Source organism: Frieseomelitta varia, unplaced genomic scaffold, assembly GCF_011392965.1.
Source record: "Frieseomelitta varia isolate USP_RPSP 00005682 unplaced genomic scaffold, Fvar_1.2 scaffold_165, whole genome shotgun sequence".
Classification (NCBI taxonomy): domain Eukaryota; kingdom Metazoa; phylum Arthropoda; class Insecta; order Hymenoptera; family Apidae; genus Frieseomelitta; species Frieseomelitta varia.
In genome coordinates this window covers 1,005,699-1,024,035 of record NW_025109361.1, presented here as the reverse complement: position 1 = coordinate 1,024,035, position 18,337 = coordinate 1,005,699, and the positions used below count along the sequence as shown (strand labels likewise).

The following is an 18,337-nucleotide window of genomic DNA, read 5'->3' as shown; positions in this document are numbered from 1 at the left end:
ATCAATAATCTAATAAGAATCTAATTAATCAAATTTAAAGTGCCGAAAATTATTCGAGGACATGGAAATTTAATAAAATAGAAAAGTTTCGAGCGTAAAAAGTTAAATATGATGTGAATCTCGATATTGATTTGAACTACATGATATAATACATAATGAATTCATAATATATTTATATATATTGTAAATATTTAACATATTTCGATCCTCTTTTGCTAAACAATGAATTTGTGCGAACGTTTATATATATTTTGACAACCTTGGAATGATTCATTTTTTTAATAGTATAATATATAATCGATCAAATTTAAATTGTCACAATTTAAACTTAGTAAATCTCCATGTTGATCAGAACCACACGACACGGTATATAACAAATTTATAATATACATAAGCCAACAGTCAATAAAAACTTTCGATCATCCTTCGCCAACGACAAAATTTGCGCGAAATTTGCTCGCAATCTAACAATCTGACAAGCAGCAGATGCATCGCGTCACAATCACGAAAGGGGGTGGTTGGTCACAGAACCCCGCTACCGGTCAGCTTGACCAGGCTCGATCGATCGATCGACGGCCGTAACGGCGTTCGGTCGCAGTGCGTGGAGAGCGTGTTGAAGCGAGGGCGACCGGTTCGAGCGGGTTTCCGAAAGGAAAAGGCATTCCAGGCCGCAAAGTGGCGGATCGCCCGCTGATTGGAGGACAGTGTACGCGAGTCGTTGCCGCGTACGTGTTCGGGACAGGACTGTTGGCTGGCTGTGCAGCGTGTTCAGAGACAGAGAAAGGGACTCGAATGGGCTCGCTGACTCTTACAATTAAACAGAGAGAGAGAGAGGGAGGGAGAGAGAGAGAGAGAGAACGAAGGAGATCCGCGCCGCGACGGCGGTGAGAGTTTAGAGGCGAGTGTCGAGTAGAGCGCGGCTCGAATGGAATGGAATCGCGTGTATGCCTCTAGACTCGCTGTTCCGCTCGAGCCGGCGTCCGAGTCAGTGTGCGCGTTGCATACGTGCTGTACCGTGCCCGCGCCGCGCTGTGCCGTGCCGTGCCGTGTGCGCGGGATTAGGAGAGTCGCAGCAGTAGGCCACCGGCGCTTGACGCCTCCGCGTCTCGTTTTACGGCTCGCGCGGCTCCGACCTACCGTAAAAACCATGTTGCTCGACCCGCTGACGAATATCGATCGCTAGCATCGATCGGTCACCGATTCACACGTGTTCCCTCCGCTACTTGACATTTCTCAAACTTGCTTGCTCCTGTGAGTTCTCCGACCCGATCAACGGATGTTGACCATTTGGCATTTGGCGCAGTTTTGCGTTGACTCGCCGCGGTTTCAAACTGTGAACGATCGCGTCGCGCGTGTTCGTGTTTCCAACCTGTTTCGTAAGACCGAAGGATTTTAATCGTCGTCTGTCAGTTGAAGAGAGATCGAGAGAGAGAGAGAGAGAGACTCGCTCTCTGAAGATCGATCGCGTGACGCGAGAAGCAACTTTCGCGCCAACAAATTGCCTTTAAACCATCTGGAATCTTTGCTACGCGAGAAACATCTCTGACCTTTGAGAAAATTCGCGAGACCTTCTCGGAAAGAAACGAAGCGAAAGTGTCCCACGTTTCGGAGTCATCGCGCTTCTGATACGAGTGAAATGAACTTTAAAGATCCTTGGAAAAAGTGAGTAACCAGCGAGGAGGCGAACTCGAAGCTGTTCGATCGAACAGTAAACTGAAGTCGAGCCGACCGTGATTGCACGGTGTTAGGTGCACTAACTATCGGTATCGGTTCCTCGTCCTGGCAGAGGAAACGGTTGCACGTGGAGAACAATATTTTTAAACGGGAACAGAGACGTGTAGAGTTTTATTCGATGCTGTAGCATTACGGTGCACAGGAGCGGGTAATATCGGCTCACGATGTTCACGACGATGAGATTGCGGAACGATTGTTCGAGTGGGTAACCGCGAATTACGTACTGTGTCGGGGGATTTGTGACTGGCCTTCTGACAGCGTTGCAAATGTGCGAGTAACGGAGAACGATCTCGACGTAATATCTGTAAACGTTCTGCAAGGGGGGCAAATGATGTCGATGACTGAAAACTGACTGTGAAAAACTTCTGCTGATTTTCGTCCTCTGGCGGGAACGAATAGGAACGAAGCGAAATTGCATGATATTGGACCGGAATGACGAATCGTTAAGTAACGTTGAATCGGTAGAAAAAGAACAGGATGGTTTACAATCCACGTGCCAACAAACACCGTGCGTCTGATAAATGAAAGAACCCCGGTGGATCTAAAAGTTCGCGCGAGGATACTTTTTCTATTACTTATTGAAATACGCGTCCGTCTTTTTATAGCAGAACTATTAATATCGCAAGGAAATTATGAAACGCTCGAAGATCAGTTCGATGTTTACGCGCGAGCGGGTCGGGAAGGAACGAGAGGAACCGGCGGCGCCCCCGGCTCGCGAAATACCTTCGTAACCGACGATGACGCGCGTCGAGTAGTTATTTCGGATGTACATCATCGAGGAAGATAGTGGGGACGACGGCGGATGCCGTCTGATCTCCGTCCGTCAGTGCGTCGACGCTGACGGAGCGCGCGAGACGCCGTGCGAGACGGAAAGCCGGCGGCCCGACAACGAGGACGACGTCGACACCGCCAGCCTGCTGGATGTCAAGTGTTTCCCACGTGTGCACAAGACGCCGCACATCCTCAAGAAGTCCGCCTCTCTGGAGGCGGAGAAGGGTCACGAGTCGAAGAAGGATCAGTTCCTAAAGTGCTCTCGTCGCGTGGACGCGCGGTCAAGCCGGTCGGCCGTCGAATCGGTCGCGTCTCGTAGCGAGGAGGAAGAGATCCTTGTCCTCGGGAAGGACAACGAGAAGCTCGTCGGAATTTCCGTTCGGTCGTTGGAAGTGGTGGATTGCAAGAGCGTGTACGACGACCAGGGATACAAAACCACGGTGAATTTCCAGTACAGGGATACTCTGACGCGATCGTGCAACGCGTCACGGCTCGAGAGAGCACGCGGCTTGAAGAGAAGCGTGTCCGCGCCCGGGAACGGTTCCTGCCAGGCCTCAGGCGAGAAACAGGATACCTCGTCGACGACCAAAGACAGTGACAGCCAAAGCAAAGACTCGGAGGATCGGAGCAAGGAAACCAAAGACTTTGCGTTCGCGAGGAGGAGCTCGTCGAAAAGCGGAACGGACGCCAGCGGCCAGTCGACCAGATACCAACGTTCGAGGGCCAACAGATCGCAAACGACGGAGTTCGCGACGAAGACGGAACAGTTGATCGCGAGACGCGGCCAACAGGATTATCCAGCGCGAAGGGCGAGAGCCTCCTCGTTCGTGATCGAGAGGAAGAGGCATCGCCAGGCTACAATTACATCCTCGAGGTCCAGCGAGGATCTGTCGAGGATCTGTTCGTTGAGCAACAACGAGACGACGGAGGCCGATGGAATGCGGAATTGCAACGGCGCGGTGGCGGGCGTCGACGAGAACGAAGGATGCGTTCTACTCGGGGTCCGGTCTTTGGAGGAGAGCCCCCAGCTGCCTCTGATCCCGCGACAGGACGACAGGTGTACCAGAAGGGACAGGGAGCGTGCTAGGATTCTGCGACGCAGAAGAATCAACGGGAGATCGGCCTCGGTGCCTAGGGTACACGTGAGTTTAGATCTGAAACCAGTCGACCAGAGCGATGACGCGTAAACGAGATCTAGTTCGCTCGAATTCTCGGAGTCTTATTTCGAACGGACTTGATTGGATCTGATTCAAGTTGGTTCGTCCCGATTACCTTTTTCCTTCACTTTGAAACTAAACTCTAACGAAGCTTTGAGACACCATTGTTCCCGAGTCGTCTAAGTCAAAAAGAAAAAGTAGCCAGATAAACGTCCCAAATATTCCACTGTCTCCTCGGTCTATTTATATTCGCCGCCTCTTTCGCATTGAACTCGATTTCCATCCACGACCTCGCCACGTGGTGTCTCTTCCAGTCCACCACGAAACCAGACGAGCTCATAAAAAAAAAAAAAAAAAAAAAAAATCGAGAACCTCCTCGATTGGAGAAATTACTATTCCTCTCATGGAACGAAAGTCAAGCGCACGATACGATTCGATGATTTATCGCGAAGGCTTAAAAAGCAACTCTTCCTCCGATATCGCGAGACGAGGCGACCCCATGCAAACTGCATGTCAACTGACATGGGAAACAAAGGGGGGGGGGAGAAGAGGAGCCGGTCGAATCGAACGATCCTCCCGCGGAGGACGTTAAAAGCACTCGTATCGCGTTGCTGCTCTCTTCCTCTCCACTCGAAGTGCATTCTATTGCGCGAGTAAATCACCGAGCGGCATCAACCTGCTAAAATGCATCGCTTTGTGCTACCCCCCGCCGCTCCGCGCTGTCGCGGATGGGATCGCGAGCGGTGTTGTTAAAGGTGCACCCACACGGGGGTTCGCCAGGCGGCGAACGAGCTCGCGAGACTGCCGGTGAAACGCCAACGTGGTATTTAGACGCGGGCCGATCGCCTCTTGCGAAAGCTGTTCCTCGGGTATTTGCGTTGGCGAGCGCGCCTCGACCCAGCCGGGAATTTTACCTGGTGCGCGTCGCCTGTTCTTCTCTTCCCCCATGCCCGTGCCCGTGCTCTGCCGTGCTCCGCCATGCTCTGCCGTGCCGTGGCGTTTCAACGCCGCTACTACGATCGTCCGATCGACGGCGACGCGCGTGTTTCACGTGGGTGAAAATGAATCGGCTGCGTGAACCGAGCGAGCATCCCGGCCTGTTGGGAAATTTTTGCTTCGCCCGCGGGGGAAGAAGGGAGGAAAGGATGCTTCGGATGCTTGATGGATGGTGTGTATACTCCCTCGGTCGAGTTGCTTCCTTTTTCAGACGCTCGTGCTTCGCCTCTGAAAGTTATTATCGTACGTCCAATAAAGGATATGTGTATATTGCCGGTGCCTCGCAGTACCTTTAAATTGAATCCTTGACTTTCCGCACGGAGCAATCGAGCTCACTCTGTACACACCGTGAGAGATACACTCGTGTACTCTGGAAAAGTCGACCGAGGGAAAAGAAAAATATCGAAGAAACGAGAAAATAATTCGAACAATTCTGTATACGGTTACTTTCGAGAAAGTTCTGTTAATGGAATTGCACTGTTGCTCCCGCTTTGCTTCACCGTACTACCGATGTCTCATGCGACATCGGGTTAGCATTCTTTCGTCCGTCATCCAATGGGAAACAATAAACTTTCGGTATCGCTGGCACGCGTGTTGCACGTGAGTCCAAGGTCCACTAGAATGATTAACAATTCGTTGAGAAGCCGCCAAACGTCTGATAACGACGGACAAATAGACTGAACAAGCCTCGTAGATAGTGCTTCGGTGGATGTAAATTATTTCGCGTTGGAATGTAGTTCGAAGAGGATCAACGAGATCAAACAAAGTTAAATGTTTCATCCATGTTCGTTACAGTGTCAAACATTCGTTGGTGGTTCAACTTTTCACTGCATTTTGAAGATCGTCGATAGTAAAATGACTCGGTGATACGTCAAGCGAAATTAAATAATAATCGCGCATTAGCATAGCTCGCTTCGAGCGTTCAAATGATCGTGCAACGTAGAGAAATTGATGTCTAATAATTTTCATCGAATCAAAGGACGTTTCAATTCTTATCTTTGCCATGGAACGATGGAACCAGAGAACAGGTTTATCGATTGTTTACCGTGAATTCTCAACTAGCCGAGAATCTTTGGAATTTACGTGAAATTTCTCCGACGAAAATTGTCCGGTCACGGGATCGCTAGAGAATGTTAATGGCAGCAGTGTGGTTCAGCCAGTCGAAGTAAATAATATCGAGGGCCTAGGACCGGTCTAACGTTCCGATCCAGTTCGAGACCACTTTCGTTTTTTCCCTGCGCTCGGCCCTGTTATACTGGCCGAAAGGAAACGATATACCGATGCTTTTACGATCGCGACAATGCAAGGCGTGGCGTCTCCGTTTTACGATCGAGCGCGGTTACGACAGCGATCGTTTTTCAAATGTCAGATCGACCCAAGCGCATGGAGATTTCTTGCTAAACTGGGAAAATGATCTTCTATTAATGAATTTCAACATTTTCTTTCTTTTCCTTCTCCTTTTTTTTTTTTTTGGAGTGAACTATGTTTGCAAAAAATTGCAAAGACTTAAAGAGAACGGAGAGACAGGTTTTTTCAATTTTAAAAAAATTCTGTTCCTGTGAAATTTTGATCGAAAGAACACTTAGGAACACTAACTGAATAATACTGTTTTCATGGAACGTTTGCATAATAAAAGTTCCACGGAAACAAGTTGATTAAAAATCCAGTTTTACGTTCGAGTACTATTCAGTGTTTGGCAGAAATTGAAAACTTCTTTAATATTGACGAATTATTATTGAAATCCCTTCGACGTGGAAAACTTTTATTTCGACATTTCACAAGTTCTACTCTCTGTACATTCGTTTGTCTGTTCTCATCGGGACTTGTAACGTAAGAAGATTTTCCGAGAAAGATCTACGAACCTGTTTAAAAGTATCTTAACTTTATCAATTCACGTTTGAGAAATTTCTTCGAGGTATTAAAGATTGATCGAGGATATTTCATTAGTTTCTTAGTAGTTTTTGAACAAACTGTGCAAGTATAAATCTTTATCTTTTGGAGTGGATCTTGCTTGTAAAGAATTCTCGAATCTCTTTCAGAGATTCATTAGAAAGTTTCTGAAAGTTCGTTGTTAGTCGCCGATCAAACGGAGCATCGCGAATATAATTAACCATCGCGATGTTACTTAGCGTACGTGGACGGCTTCTCGCGTACGGTTGCACTTGTACGACATCTGACCTGAATATACATATGCTCTCGCTAGATCCGCCGTCGATTTCGATTTAAAAGGATTTTCAAACGACCAGCCCTCGAATTAATTTCTTCCTGAAAGAACCCAGCATTAAATTACCCTTCGTCTTCGAAAATTGCGCTCTTGTTCCCAGCTATTTAAATTCCTTTAAACCTTCTTGTCGCTACCAGTTTGGCTCTTTCTTTCTTTTTTTTCTTTTTCTTTTTTTTTTTTACCCGCGTCGAAAACCTGCGTTGCAATTTTCCAATTTCTGTCGATCGATCCGACATCGATTCGAACTCGCAGTTTAATTACAAGTTACAAGCATACTCTTCGAATTCTTCTCCCAGTACCGTAATTACGGAAACCCGTGATTTTCTAATTTACGATTCCCGCAAATGTTCCTGGCCGGAGTTCGCGTGTTAACGCGCCCTTCGATGCGGCACGGCGGCGATAAGCAGAGTGCTTTCACAATCTGCCGGTAATTGGGTCTGTCCTTTCAACGCGCGGAGATCGCGCGAACGTGTGTCGAGCAGCGTCAATAACGAGCGCCAGAAACGAATGGAGGTTCTGGTTGAATCGCGGGACAGGTCGATCGAGCCGGGAACCGGTCGAATCCAACGACGCTCGAGTAGAAAAAGGGCCGTGACGTAACCGAGTTACCTTTGTCGGCTCCTGTTTTCCGCGAGTCTCGTATTAATTAATGGATACCAGGTTTTCAGACATTCCTCGCGACAATGGGAAACGCGCGTGAAGCTCGACGAAAGAAGAAGAAGGAAAAAAAACGTATCGACGTTCGCGGAACGCGATTGGGAAGAATGTTGATCGACACGAAGCTCGAAAGACACGTGAGACGAAAGAAAAATACTGCCGGTTCATTTCTTTATCGACGAGTTACGATTACACACTCAGCGAGAGCATGAATAGTTTTGTTTCGCACGTTGTTTAGAGGTTGACCGTATTCTTTTCTTTTATAGTACAAAGTGAAAAGTATGCGTGACTATCTCGAGAGGTTCTGGGCGTGGTAGAGACGAAAGAAGAGGCAGTTAGAAATTATATCAATGTTCCTCGTATCTACCGTTTCTACCGCGTGCTATTCAACTTGGTTCTAAACCAAGGGAACCTGGCATTACGTTCTGCAAACGAACGTTCTACTACTTTACTTTCGTATTAAATAGCAAGCTGCGTGGATTCGCGAGCGTAGCATCACGTCTGGCGGCCTGACTCGTAAAAACACTTAATGCCACGTTGCTGGCTGTTAAAACAGCAAATCGTCCGGGGAAGAGGTTGCGCGATACCCCACCTCGGGCTCACTGTGATTACTAATCGCTTCATAATCGAATCGGTTGCGTCGATCGCGTAACCGTCAGTTACCGATTTCTCCCGATCGGTGGTTCCATTCGCGGTGGAAGCCGGCTTTCCCTCCGCCGCGACACGCAACGCCCGAGACTTTTCTCGTTCGTGCTCGCTCGAACTTTCAGCGCTGAGAGACTCCTTATCGAGCAAGCTGGCCAACTTAACCTCGACAAACTTTTTTTTCTATCTTTACTATGACATACCAGCAATTTATTTACGAGGCATCATCACTTCAAATAAAATGATATAGCATTGGAAATGATATTTAATAATTTGTTGATTATATTTAAACATTGATTGTATTTAATAATTAATTGTATTTAATAATTAGCAAATGGTATTTAATAATTTGTTAATTTTGTTAATTTTGTTGATATCTTTCCAACACGTGGTGTCGTTTAAATTTAAAGCAACCATCAACCCCTGCATTGCGGGTTTGTTAGAACAGGTGTGAATGATACATACAGTTTCAATCACTGGAAAAATAATACCTTCCGCCGTTTTCTAAATTTTTGTAAGAAGCAATAAAAAGTCTAGTTTATGTAAATTAAAGAATGTCATTTAGGATCGTTTTCAGAAATTTCTTCTTCCGAAATTTTTTTGTCCTTCTCACGTCGTTGTTATAGCTTCCACTCTAGCCGTTTGCTCAGATTATGCTGTCGCAACACCAAACTATATACGTTCGTTATCATTGTCAGCAAATTATAAAAAGAAAAAGTCGGAGCTGTTATCTAGATTTAAGTACGATGTCTCCTCAGAAGGGACAGTCGAGCGCGAACGGTTAAATCGAAGCAGAAAAGCCGGAATTTATATCATATACTTTGACATACAGCAGGCCACTCCGGCGAACGCCAAAGAATTTCGAATCGCAAGCGTTCTTTGAATCACTGGCGAGATTGGGAGCTTCCAACTCTCGAAGGCGCTGACGTTCGAGCGTATTCCCTCGACGAGTATCGAATCGAGTTTCTCGCAATTATGTATGCGTCAAACTTCTCGGAAGCGATCGACGTCGGAGCGTGTCCGTCGAGAGAAACACAACGAGCTCGTAACGAGCCGCAACGAAACGCTTTTGCTAAATAAAACGCGTAGGATAAAACGTTCGCGTCGAACGTACCACCGAATCTCGACGTTTTAACGACGTTTTAACTCGGTTACGCAACTCGGCCTCGGCTGCGCGGAAAATTGAGCTGAAAAGGAGAAACGCAGACGGCGAAAAAGAATCTATAACGAAACTTATTTGCTCGATTATCGGGCGCGGAGGAGACGCGACCGAGTTTGCGAAACTACTTTCATCGTTCGCCGACGAGATATTAATCCGCGTACGATCTCCGCTCGAAACGAAGTAATTAGGAAGACGGGAGAGAGTGACATAAATACGGAAAAACCTTCACATGGAAAGAAGGTCATTATCGGGCGTCGAAATTTACGAATCGTGGATATCTGGTCTAACGATTGCAACACTTTGACATTTCGCAGTCACACTGTGTCTTATCGAGCGAATGAAAAACTAAATTTTTTCGCTTTCGACGAAAATAGTTGATGAAAAATAATAAATGGATGGTACGAGAGGCAATGAGGTTCGATCTGAACTTTCTACTTCCGGTCTCCCGAGAGACAACGAGTGTTGCCGGTTCCTTCACGTTGGAAAGCGGTAATTGCATCGGCGGATTAATTTTCATTGGTTCGGTGTTTGAGCAAGATAAAGTTGCCTCTTGCGGCTCTGGTACATAACATGTTGGCATTACGTAACACGCGTGGGCAGCGGGCACGGAAACAAAACAGGTGGAGCAATTTTCATGCAAATCGAACGATTAATGCGCGCCTGGAATGGTCACTGGCTTCTAAATAAATGAACTGCTAAGAGGTTTTGGAATTTCTTAAATTTTTTAAACAACGTGTATCTCAAGAAGTACGTTTGAAGAATCATCTTGGTTCTCTGTTATTTCTATTGATTTCCCGATCGACGAAACGATGATGATTTTCTATTAATTATTGGAACAAAATAGTTTTATAGATTATTAACTGTTTCCTACTTGGTAACATGAACAATATTATAACTTGTGAACTTCAAAAAGTTCAACTTTCTTTCCATCTTAACCTTCTACATTTGAGACCACGAGTCTTCGAACATAACAGAGAAATCGAACGGAAGCGTTCGATTCGCGACTCGTTCGAGTTGCATGCAAACCGAAAACTTCCGGCTTGCATTGTTTTGAGATTCAAGATCACGATTATTAACGAGTTCTCCTTTTTTTTTTCTCCTGTCGTTGCTTTCATTGAAATAAGAAAGGAAAATTCACGCTGGAAGATGAAGAAGGCGAAGAATTCAACCCGTATAAGCTCGCAGAATCAATAATAATTCTGAAATCATCGTTCGCGGGATCGATGACGACATCCAAACACGGATATATCGTTTAGCAGTTGAACAGAGTATAATTACTTTGTCGCACTGTACGGTAGTCTCGTAATACAATGTTTCTTTTTATTTTCATTATATCTCTTTGTGTCTAGACGCAACAAAAATAAGGAATGTATGTATATTCATATACATATATGTATATATACCCTTGTTTTCATATTCACATATATGTATATATATACAATTCTTCGATGCAAAATAACCAAAATATCGTAAATCTAATCGATTATCAATATAAATATTTAATAACTAAATATACAACTATGCTTACTTATGATAAAATATTTTTTTTTTTTTTTGTAAATACAAAATGATATGTTTATAAATTTACTACAATGTAGAACCTACAATATAGAAAATATTAAATTCTTCGAAGCAAAACAATATATATCCTTTGTTTTCATATATATATATTCTTCGATGCAAAATAATTAAAATATCGTAAATCCAGTCGATTATCAATATAAATATTTAATAAGTAAATATACAACTATACTTACTTACGATAAAATATTCTTTTTTTTTTTTGTAAATACAAAATGATATATTTACAAATTTACTACACTATAAGACCTACAATATAGAAAGTAGTATATAAGTATACGTATGTATATTCTTGTTTCCACATTCATAGCCTCGTTTTCATTGAAATCTAAAGTATCCTTGTGTCGAGAAAATCTACTCAGCCCCCTTCCATGTCGCGAAAGAATTCGAAAAAGCGTCAATCTAGAAATTTTATAGATCGCGTTAACGTCCAACCGGGAGTCCTGCTGCGGTAATCCTGATTGAGCAACGATCTGTGCGCAAAATGTATGGTCCGACCGATCGCGTTAATTGCACGGTCGGGTTTCGTTTGGATCGCGTCGATCGGCCCGTGCTGCCTCGACGCGACAATAATCCGGATTTCACGCGCGTACGATCTCGACACGGACACGCTTCGGCGAACTTTCGCACGATCTGCCACCGTTTTTTCCACGGCGCACGCGGCATTCCGTGTTTTCCAGTGGAAGAAAAGTACACCGGCGGGCACAACGACCGGCCCAGTTTTACGTAACGAAAGTGCGCGATGCTGGTTTTCATCTACCAGCGAGCCCGTCGCGCGGAATTAGTCGCGGAATTACCGCTTGCAAACGAGGTGATGCACTGATTAGCACGACTCGAGGATTAGCAATGCGGCTGAAGAATAAGTTTATTGTTTGAAGAATGTTGAACGAAGGAAGTGAACACGCCGCGGTGATCTTCCGCGGATTTCTTGGATTACGCGTTCAAGATCGAATGCACATCGCTCGACTCCATAAATTGAAAAATTACCAAAATGTAATAGACGTCACTTCTTTTAGATAATATTCATTGTAATTCAGTTTTCAAATTTTCATTCTAACGAAATTTCAAATTCAATAAATTCAACGGAGGTTTAATTTATCTGTTAACATTGAGAAGATGACGTGCATTAACGTCCCTTCCCTGATAAGCTACGTTGATCAACTCCATAAATTGAAAATTACGGAAAAATAATAGACGCCACTCCTTTTAGAAAATATTAATTCTAATAAAATCAACGATTTTCGAGGAGCTGGATCTATCTGTTGACATCGAGAGGAAAACGTACATTAACCCTCTCAACTCATTAGGCACGCCTTATCTTACATCTGCAGCTGGCAATATTTTTTACACGTTTCCTTCGTTCAGTTTTTACTCTCGTCCCCTAATTCCATCTAGCGAAACTTCCAAAAAAAAAAAAAAAAAAAAAAGAGAGGAAGAAAAGAGTCAGTCAGACGTTTAATTTAAAGTTTGAACCCTGACTCCCTTTCATCGTTAGATATTATCTGACTACCATACTCCTTAAATTTTCCAAGCATTTCACGTGAATGTATCTTCTCCAAAGAGCGATCCTTATCATGCGTACCACTTTAATGACACGGCCTCTCCGATAATTCCTTTCGCTCTGCGTATCTTCAATGTACACAGCTGTCCGCAAATAACAAAAATTGAAGAACGTTGTTACCAGCGGCAGCTCCTTCGATTTTTCGAGCACGACGGCTGTCGTCGTTAAACTGTCCCTAAATTGGCGTTGGTTTTGTTACAGTTTGCGATGATGGGTAGGTTTCTAATTCAGGCGAGTGTCGCGCACCATTCAGTGGTATATTCCTGCATAAGGTACGCCGAGCATTTTCGAGGATAAACGCGACACTGGAGGGAGGAGGGAGAGGAGCTGGCTTTCAGAGAAGTCATTGCCTTTTCGCGCGCTCACATATATTTTTAGCCACGTGGTTGGTCAACATTTTCTCCCTCCCGTTCGATGGATCTTATCCTGTTTTCTCTTCTTGCACCCTTTTGCTCTCTCTCTCTCTCTCTCTCTCTCTCTCTCTCTCTCTCTCCCGTTCTGCGCCACCGACGCAGCTGCCATCGCGAGATCGCGAGCGCGGTTTTAATTGCACGGATCGGCCGGTTGCTATTTCAAGGTGAAAACAGCGCTCGGCTCTCGCGAGTCGTTATTCTAACGTCAGATCGCTTTGAAGATTACCTCTACTGCCTGGCGTTTAATGCCTTCAACGATCTGCGTCATCGCGTTGCTTATTGAAATTTTCGAGCAATTAAACGTTTAATGCTCGCGTGGTTATGGCGACGTGAACTCGCACGGCTCTGCGCAATTTAAACATTGTCTCCGATTTCATGACCGGACTACCATTTTTCTCAATCAAGATCAGAAAATTCGATTACAGAGATCCACTTTACTTTTGCTCGGGAGTGATTACACGTATGTACTTCCGTTCCTTGTCGATGTATATCAATGCTCGTACGTGTGCTGGAATCAATTGCAGTTTGCAATTGAAGCTCCAAGCTTCAAAGGAAACCGGATTGGTAGGAAGGTGAATCTGATTGAATCGCAGGTGTTTCTCCAAGAATATTCTTTTTTCTTTCTTTCTTTTTTTTTTTTTTGTGTGTATGCTTGAGAAAGATGTATAGCTCGTCGATATAGATCTGAAAAAAAATGCGTTCAATTTATTGAAGAACCTTTCTGCCGCGATGTTGCTCGCCAACGGCGGTGGCCTATGATTAACGAACGCCTCGACCCGGCGCAGCGCCACGAGGGAAATGCGCGTACAGTATATACATATACATATATATATATATATATATATATATGAGAAACGCGAAGGGAAATATTTTCCTCGGGCAGTGTATACATTTCCAGCGCGTGAATACTTTCACGTAGGATTTGCAAAAATATCGACATTTGTTTCTCGAATTGGCTGTGCTTCGTAGTCACGCGCGTAACGTGACTAGATTTTCATAAATAATTCCAAGGAGGTTGGAAGCCCTTAATTAAGAGAGCCAGATCGCGTTTCTCAATAATTCAGGTGTCTTGTTACGCGTGATATCACGATATTGGCACGATATCTAATTCGAAGAATTAGTTGCAATTTGTATGTTTCATTTTTTGTTCACTCGTCTGTTTAATGAAAACATCCCGCAACATTTCGCAATTATTGTTTACGTGTGCTCTCGATATTTCGCCATACTGTACAAAATAAAACAAGACGGGAAGTTTTAGCTTTAACTCGTTCGATCTTTCTTCGATCGAAATCATCCTCGCGATAATCCTCGATAATCCGCCTATTCGCAGTAGAAAGCTCTCGCAAGAGCATAAACTCCAATTCACAGCGGATTACCACCATCATAATGCGCTCGTTGCGAGACGCGTCGAATTTCGTCAGGAAGCAACCGTGTAACATATTCATCGTCGATCCATCGACGATCTCCCACGGATAAAAGCTGCGCGCCGCGCCTGCGTTGAGCATACCGCGGCGAATTAAGATCGCGTTGAGAGGCGCTCGCCAGCTGAAAGTTGTACCGATTTCATTTGCAATCTCGTTGGCATTAAGTCGAACGCGTTCGACTTAATTATCAGGCGTCGGGCTAACGAGCCCGCGCGGGCAACCGACGTGGAAAACAAGTGCGAGTCCGCGGCTTATTAAAATTCACGTTCAATCCGCTGGGTCCGCGGTGGAGATTGTGCAACCGAGTGTGCTGTCGTGCAAGTATGTATATCCGAGCAAGGGGTGCGCGCGAATTATCCTTACGCCGTGATCTCCGACGACGGGGCCTTTCGCTTTTCAGCGCGCCAGCTGTCACCTCTTCTCGTTTCGAGTTTCCTAGTTTCGATCGGGTCGGGCGTGGACTTTACTTTCGGGATCACTCGCAGGGATTTCAAAATTGCAATTTGTCGCTGTTTACTGACAACCGATTTATTCGTTGAAGTGAAATATCGATTTAGTTATTCGTATATGTACTGAAGCGAGAAAGATTTGAAAATAATTTCTTTTTGTGACGCGAAAATCAATATTCCAAGATTTTATTCGTGTTTATGAATATATATTCAGGAAAGTTTATTAATATTACTTGAAAAAAGTAAATATAAAAAACACAGCTTTTTTAATATGTCGTTTTCCCGCGATAAAAATTGGCCTATCATAAAAGACACTAATTTCATCAATTTACGTAAAAACAGTATCTTCAGTAATTTGCAAGATACTTGACAAAATATGTTCCATACCATCGACTTTGAGATTAGTTTTCACTTCTTCAATATCGACGATTGCCGATTAAAAAAAAAAAAGTGTCAAATATTTTTTTTGAAAATTATATTCACGCCAAATTTCATCAAAATTAGTGATTAACACTTAGTTAATAAAACTATATTTTTATTTAGCTTTAAATCTTCGAACTCGTTCGTTTGGAGATTTGTGGACGCGAGTTGACTTGGAAATATTGGCAGCACTAGATGGATTTGGAATTTTCAGGCGAGCCTTTGTATTCCTCGGCTTGGGTAACCACGTTCTCTATTCAGCGGAGCCATTGACATTTTAAGAATACAAATGGTGCGCTGCGCATTCAGCGTTCGGAGGATGTTTCTTAATAAGTGGAATATGCTGATGGGTGAATTCGAGAGTAGTAAAGGTCGCGGTATCGTCGGAATTGCCGATACTTTCTAAAAATATTTCCAGCCAGTTTCCTCCTGACGTTCGTAAAATATCATCTTGATCTCAGGATAGGAATTTAGGCATCGTCATAAAAAAAAAAAAAAAAAGAAAGAAACTTTCTTCACCGCCTGCGCAAACATCTCGTAGAGAAATGATGGCAACTTTTCAAGAGTAACCGATCCGTAAACGATTTACATCATTGCAAGCTGAATCATCCCTCAAGTTCGCGCGTTAAATACAACATGTTACGAACGCGTGTACGAACGAGAGTCGTAATTGTCCGCAGATGGGCGACTCAAAAAGACCTCGTGGCGACGCACCACCGCGACGAATTCTCCTTAATTCGATATATTTTTAGCGGTGACGGCGCGGCAAAAGGCGCGCGATCTCTCTGGAATTCCGCGCCATTCGAGGGTTTGCACCGTTCTACGCTCGAAAGGGCGCGAGCGGTGAATCAGCAGCTCGAAAAACTCGGGAAATTACGGAGTCTGCGTAGTTGCTCTTCGATCTCTCCGGCTTAAAATCCCAGAGAAATATATACGGTCGAGCTTGTACACGTGCACGCGGGGTGCACGTGGCGACAGTTATGCAAATGTTATTTCATAACGTACACGAAGCAAGCAGGAATTACAGTGGATAGAATTCCAAGCACATCCAGGTATAACAGAACACTTTGTTAATCGGGAATCCGTGGAACATAAAGCGTACAAAGACCAACGTACCTAACGTTTCCCCTTCTCACCCTGACAAAGAAACAACTATGTAGCTGAGACGAGTCAGCGAACTTTATTAGAACCGCAGAATTCCTCGCTGTTGCCGGCGAATAACCGGGTTCGCAGACAGTTCGTCCCCGTGGCTGTGGCAAAATTCTGGTGGCATGAATCACCCAGAAAAGAGATTCTTTATCCGCGGTCGGAGGAACGGAGAACGACAAAATGCACGCGCGCTGACGAAAAATTTCTTACACCTCTGAGCGCAAAGGCATTCCACTGATGTCACGCGTTTTTACGTGGCTCCGTAGGCGTGTCCTGGTTTCCCATAAGGAACGAGAGCGTTAGATCATCGTGCGTCGCGGTTCGAAACGATCAGCCTGACAAACTGAAAATCGAAAGAAATCGGCCAACGAGCTCGACGAAGCCGAACCGCGACGTGCGACATTCCTGCAGGCGATCGCGCGACACGTGGGCGATCCTGTTATCTGCCGATTATCGCCGTGGTCGCGATAGTAAACACGGTCGATCGACCCACGATCGCGTCGTTGCACGTCGACCACGTCGATCACGATCTCTGACGACGACGGGATTTTGATATGTGGGACAGCGGTCAGGAGATCGTATCGCGCGTTCACGCGAGAGGCGCGAAACCGGGAACCGCAAGCTCTTTCTCTACTAATTGTAAGATCGGTAGGTTTCAAAAGAATCAAACGAGTGCCCATTGCCTGTAAATTCAATTTGCAGAGTACTGTCGATAACGTGACGAGTTTGGTCGATCTTCTTTTCGTCCAAATTTTACAATTTTATGCAGCGCAAGCAAATTTTCTGGCCAATTAAAATATTTACTGCTCCAATATATTCCTTGTGTTCTGACAAGACGATAAATTACTTCATTCACGCTGAATGACTACTAAATTATTGATTTTTTTCTGTCGTGACATTGATGAATAAAGTTTTGACAAATTTGATTGCTATCTCTTCTTTTGTCCAAACTGCACAATTTTATGTAGCATAAGGAGACTTTTGTGGCCGATTACGATATTTATTCTTCCAATAAATTCTTTATATTTTTGACAAGACGATGCGTAAATTACTTCGTTCTGATTAAATAACTACTATTTAGGATACTACCAATTTTTTTCTGTTATACATTGTAAATGAAGTAATGAAAGGTAATAAAATTGTATATTGTAAATGAAGCTCTGATAAATTCGATTGATATCTCTTCTTTCATCTAAATTCCACAATTTTCTGTAATGTAAAAAAAATTTCGTAGGCAATTAAAGTACTTATTATTCCAATCCGTCCTTTGTATCTTGACAAGATAATAAATTACTTGTACAATAATATTAATTATTACTTATACAATACTATTAATATAATAAATTACTTCATTCACACTAAATGATCGATTTCTTTCTGTCATAATATTCTGAACGAACATTTGACAAATTCGATCGATATCTCTTCTCCAAACTCCACAATTTTGTGTAACGTAAGGAAATTTTGTAGCCAATTAAAATATTTATTGTTTCAATAGGTTCCTTGTATCTCGACAAGACAATATGTGTATTCACGCTAAACGACTCGGTCTATGTATCTGCGATAAGAAAAGGAATTTGCCCGAAGGAAATATTATTCCGCTTAAAAGAGACTGAAGATTGGAAGAGAATCAGAATTTCCGGAGGAGCACTATCGGCACGGACATTTTACGGTGAAGGGCGAAGGAGTTTATGGGGCATTGGAATTCAATCACCTTCAGTTTCAGCCATTATTCCGCCTACCTATCGCTCTTAAATTGACTCCTACTCTCTCGGTGAACGTTCCGCGTTCTGTTCCCTCGCTGCAACCATATTTGACTTATTCGACGATCGTTGTCGTGCCCTCCGTGATCTTCCGGCTCGAATCTTAGCGCTGAATTCGACACGTTGCTCGCTCGATCGACAAGAAAATTCGAAGAAAATCAACTTCTTGGCGAAGGCGAACGAGCGATTGTACGAGCTGTCGCGTCGTAAAAGAATGGAGGAGTTTGTAGG

The 18,337-nt window shown here is 44.1% G+C and overlaps 1 protein-coding gene and 1 long non-coding RNA gene across 12 annotated transcripts in view; one reads left to right on the top strand and one right to left on the bottom strand.

Annotated features, from left to right (window-relative positions):
• The window catches only part of LOC122538508 (puratrophin-1), a 109,781-nt gene that overhangs the window by 69,909 nt on the left and 21,535 nt on the right, over window positions 1–18,337 (top strand). For 3 of the 11 annotated variants that reach the window (XM_043672652.1, XM_043672651.1, XM_043672650.1), the window contains exon 1: window positions 952–3,647. The exons of 4 other annotated variants lie outside the window; for them this stretch is intronic. In XM_043672652.1, the coding sequence (XP_043528587.1) occupies window positions 2,499–3,647 (1,149 nt within the window). In that variant the 5' untranslated portion in view covers window positions 952–2,498. Of the gene's footprint in view, window positions 1–903; window positions 3,648–18,337 lie in introns of those variants that run through there. 4 more of the 11 variants (XM_043672656.1, XM_043672657.1, XM_043672655.1 and 1 more) reach the window with 4 other exon arrangements.
• The window catches only part of LOC122538510, a 51,408-nt gene that overhangs the window by 15,606 nt on the left and 17,465 nt on the right, over window positions 1–18,337 (bottom strand). The window lies entirely within an intron of this gene.